Source organism: Cucurbita moschata, unplaced genomic scaffold (assembly GCF_002738365.1).
Source record: "Cucurbita moschata cultivar Rifu unplaced genomic scaffold, Cmos_1.0 Cmo_Scf00007, whole genome shotgun sequence".
Classification (NCBI taxonomy): domain Eukaryota; kingdom Viridiplantae; phylum Streptophyta; class Magnoliopsida; order Cucurbitales; family Cucurbitaceae; genus Cucurbita; species Cucurbita moschata.
The window spans coordinates 4,614,068-4,618,428 of record NW_019268523.1 but is presented as its reverse complement, the minus strand read 5'-3'; the positions used below and the strand labels follow the sequence as shown (position 1 = coordinate 4,618,428).

General features: G+C 31.6%; 2 protein-coding genes across 2 annotated transcripts in view; both read right to left on the bottom strand.

The window, feature by feature from the left end:
* Positions 1–4,361, bottom strand: part of LOC111445319 (transmembrane 9 superfamily member 2) — a 20,624-nt gene that overhangs the window by 6,411 nt on the left and 9,852 nt on the right. The gene's annotated exons all lie outside the window — the stretch shown is intronic.
* Positions 2,811–3,964, bottom strand: LOC111445321 (protein XRI1-like). The gene is made up of 3 exons (XM_023083623.1): positions 3,581–3,964; positions 3,394–3,480; positions 2,811–3,187 (listed from the first exon to the last, which is right to left on the bottom strand). The coding sequence occupies exons 1-3, from the start codon at positions 3,876–3,878 to the stop codon at positions 2,904–2,906; spliced, it is 669 nt and encodes a 222-aa protein (XP_022939391.1). The 5' UTR covers positions 3,879–3,964; the 3' UTR covers positions 2,811–2,903.

Below are 4,361 nucleotides of genomic sequence, written 5' to 3'. Positions count from 1 at the left end.
AAAAAAAAAAAAAAAAAAGAAAGAAAGAAAAACACCCTCCAAATGCCCGCCGCCGCCGTCGCTGTCACCACTCCTCGCTTGATCCCGAAACGTGGCGCAGTTCTCCGCCGTGTTCTTAAGAAGCTCTTCTTCTTCTGCATCTGCTCCGCCGCCAATCCGAAAGCTCCTCCACCACCTCCACCACCGCCACCGCCGCAATTCTTCTCCTCTTCCCGCGTTTTTCCTCGAAATTAAAAATTTTAAAAGGAAGTGCCACAAAAAAATCTTCGTCTGTGCGTTGGATTTTGAAGCGGATTGACGAGAATTGAGAAAGGAGATGAGGTTGTTGTTCTTGGTGCTTCTCCGTTTCTTAAATTCATCCTCGATAGAAAATATAATTGAAAAGGTTTGTATTATGGTTGATATTGATATTGATATTCTTTAAATAGGATATAAACCCGTACAAATATACTCTCAATCAAATCATAAAAGATAGAATATTAAGATATAATATCTAAGATATATTTTCTAAATAATATACATATTTGTTGACAATTTAAAAATGTAAAAGTGTTTTTTTAAGGATAACTTTCAAAGTAACAAAATGAAACTTTATAAAATTTAACTTAAACTGGTCGGTTAACTTAAACTCACTCATGTGTTCAATTATGTTTGAACCATTCAAACTTTATTTGCAGCAACTCCATTACTTCGGTCAACAAAGTCCAAGAGATTCCCCCTCTTGCTTTTAACAATGTATATCATTTTTAGTTCTAAACAATTATATATTTATTTTATCTGTCACCTTCAATTTTTTTGAATATCAGTATAAAAATTGACCGACAAAGTCAAAATTTATTTATGATCCAATAATAAACTAGGTCATTCTCGAACTAGTGAGAGTAAAAGATTTCACTGTTCAAATCTCGAAATTAGCACTTCAAGTAACTACACATCTACTCATCTCTATATAAGAATGAGCCAATTCTATCTCGTGAAATTATCTTTTAGCTCCTTATTTAGTCAACTCCTTGAAATGGTAAGTTTAATTACTCACTACAAAATCACTTTCACACATGTAAATTAAAAATAATAATTTTCTCAATTAATGAATTTATAAATAGTTATTAAATATTTCATAGTGTCTTAGCCATGTAATAATTACCCAATAAATTATATATCATTAGGACGAGACACAAAGTTATTCATATACAATAGATCCTTAAGTTATTTCTTGAATATATTGTCTAAAATTACATCAATGACCTCAGATTTTTCATATAATAAATAATAATAAATGACAATTAAAATAATCAAAGTTATTATAAAAATTAAATAATTAATTACGAAACAACCCTTTAAATTATTACGTCATAATATATTCTTCAAAATTAAACTAATAATTTTGAAATTTTTATACTATTAAATTGCAATAAAATAATTAACATAAATCCCAATAAAAAGTTTGAAGGTAGTCCTACGTGTCACATGGAATCACCCATCAAGAGTTGATTTTTGGGCCATTAAAGCCCATATTTGTAAGTCAAGGCTAAACGAACTCAAGTTGGGTTGAGCCCAAGCTAACAAGGCCTTGGCCCATTATATTCGCTAATGTCGTCCATACTCATAGTGTTATCCAACGTCATAGATACCTCTATGACGTCATTCATAATATATATATATATATTTTTTACGATTAAAATTTTCAACCTTAAAAAAATAAAAAAAATAAAAAAATAAAGCAAAAGAAGCCGACATTCTCTCACGCATATCTAGGATTTCCTTTATTTTTGTAAATAATTTTTTTTCCTTCTTTTTTTCTTTTTTTGGCTGCTGAATTAAAATAATGAAAAAAAAAAAGAAAAAGAAATTAATGGTTGGCATGTGACACGACAGAATCCGGTTTTCAAATATATAATAATCATGAGGCTGATAGAAATGTTTGGAATTCAAATTATTCCATCCAAATTATATTGGTTGATTTAGATTATATTATTTTTTTTAGTCCATTAATTTACATTTTTTAAATATTAAAAATTTAAAGATTTGTCACTTCAATCCAAATATTTATTATATTCAATAAAAAGACAAGATTAAGATTAAAAGCTTTATCTTATTTTTTTCCTAATTATTTAGTTTTTGGAAATTGTGTTTGTTTGTTTTTTTTTTCACCATTTAAATCATTCATATCCAAATTTCAAAAAGAAAAATATGTTTTATGAATTTTGAAATTTTTGAAATTTTATTAGAAAGTATCAAAATAAATAAAAGAAAAAAATAAAATTATAAATAAAAGAAAAAAATAAAATTAATCCGAGACATCTATTAAATATGTTTTAAATAGAATTAAATTATGTAATTTTACATAAAAATTGATATGTGAATAAGTTCATATTTTGAAATCGTGTATGAATTATTATGAAATTTATAGATTTATGATTAAATACGAACCTTCTTTTTTAATTGTATGCATAAATTTAATCTTATATCTATGTTTTAACGTTGTTGGTGGTGGTTATTCTTACGAGATATCATAGTTTTATGTATCTCGAACTCGATGCGATTAGGTCAGGTGAAAGCTAAGGAATTTGGAGCAACTTCATAGAGTGGAGCAGAGGGGAAGGGCCCATGTGTTGGATATTGTCCCCAAACTTTTCAAATAAATGTTACAAGTCTACTGCTATTAAATATTGTCCGTTTTAGCTTTAGCTCGTTACATATCATCATTAGCTTCGTGATTTAAAGAGAAATTTTCGTACCTTTGTAAAGAATACTTTATTTCACTGTTACTAAGTATAAGTTGTTTAAAAAAGACACTTTCTCTTTATGAGTTTGGGAATGACCAAAAGGTGTCTTCATTAACGAACCTCTCTCTTCTTTGTCTCTGTACAATTCAACCAAAAGTAATGATATTCAATCCATTCTTAACCCTTTGTTCTGATAATGGTGATGCTCCCTCTCCTTCCTTGAGTATGGATTTTCGTCAACGCCACCACCGCTTTGCCGGACAGACCCCGTCCCTCCGCCGTTACGTACGGCCGGCACGCAAAATCCCCCACCGGGTGTCGGACCGCCCGTGTCGGAGGCATTAGCATCTTCTTGTTTATGTCGTTTAAGGTTATATCCCCTTCTACTCCTCCTGGCTTCACTAATGCAAATGGATACACCACCTTCCTCTTCTTCCTCTTCTTCCTTTCACTTCCACTCCCTGCTCAATTTCAACAATACCCCAAAATTAAGTCAAAACACCCAATAACTTTCAAATTCTTTAACCGTTCTTGTAAGATCCCACGAGTGCCCTCGAGCACGCTGGGTCCCGAAAAGGTAAATCGATGAGGAGAGTTTGTAAATCTGTCTCTGTTAGACACGTTTTAAAATTTTTGAGAGGAAGTTGGAAAGAAAAAAGGTAAAGACCTGCGGAGGAATTTGGAGTGGAAAACGGTTCGATTTCCGGCGGCGTTTTGAGGACTCTGTTTTTGGGCGAAGTGCTTATTCCTTCCTCTGCTTTAAACCAATGAACACCAAAACCCCAATTCAGTTCCAATTCAATTGTTTAATTATAAATTGAATTATTTAAAAAAAGAAAAAAAGAAAAACCCACCTGTAAAATTATTCATATCATCAATTTGGTTGTTGTTCCAATCGAAACTCTCAAGGGCATCTCCACCCCATGTGCAAAATGAACTCCAGTACCTCTGTGGGAATTCGAATTCAACAAGATGATGACCCAAACGCCGTCGTTTGGGATTGTAATCAACCAACGCATCTTCCAAATATCCGGTGGAAATCGCCGGCATGAAAGATGAGTCCAGGGCGGCGGTGGTGGCATCCATAACTGCAAAGCCCAAGGGCGAGGAATCGAAAAGAGATAGAGAGTGAAGTTCACTACCACCACTCATTTTGTAATTACTAAAACTGATTTGGGTTTTTAAAAAAATGGGTCTTTATAAATTATTCAAAAGAAGTGGTCGGTCAACGGCAAGAAAGAAGAAAAGAAAGTGAGGATTGTTCTTTAAATTTGAAACGAAAATTTGTGGGAGACTAAATAATTGCAAATGTGATTGATTTTATTTTTGGTTTCTTGCATGTAAAGTAATTTAAAGCCTCATTCAAATTTCGCTTTTTTCTTTTTCCTCCTCTCGGTTCTTTCCGAATTCTTTCCGAACACCCCCGGTTGCTTTGATCCATTACGTATTGTCATAAACCTCACAGTTTTAAAACGCGTTTACTAATACGAGATCTCACACATTCAAAGACAAAACTTACCAGACCCAATAATACCAAAAAAAAAAAAAAAAAAAAAAAAAAAAAAAAAAAAAAAAAAAAAAAAAAAAAAAAAAAAAAAAAAAAAAAAAAAAAAAAAAAAAAAAAAAAAAAAAAAA

What these genes read in the sequence shown, in the direction of transcription:
- LOC111445321 (XM_023083623.1), bottom strand. Translation starts at nt 3,878, where the DNA reads ATGAGTGGTGGTAGTGAACTTCACTCTCTATCTCTTTTCGATTCCTCG. An exon ending in TGATATGAATAATTTTACAG is followed by an intron (nt 3,481 to 3,580) that starts GTGGGTTTTTCT and finishes GGTTTAAAGCAG; the next exon opens with AGGAAGGAATAAGCACTTCG. An exon ending in CACTCCAAATTCCTCCGCAG is followed by an intron (nt 3,188 to 3,393) that starts GTCTTTACCTTT and finishes GAAATTGAGCAG; the next exon opens with GGAGTGGAAGTGAAAGGAAG.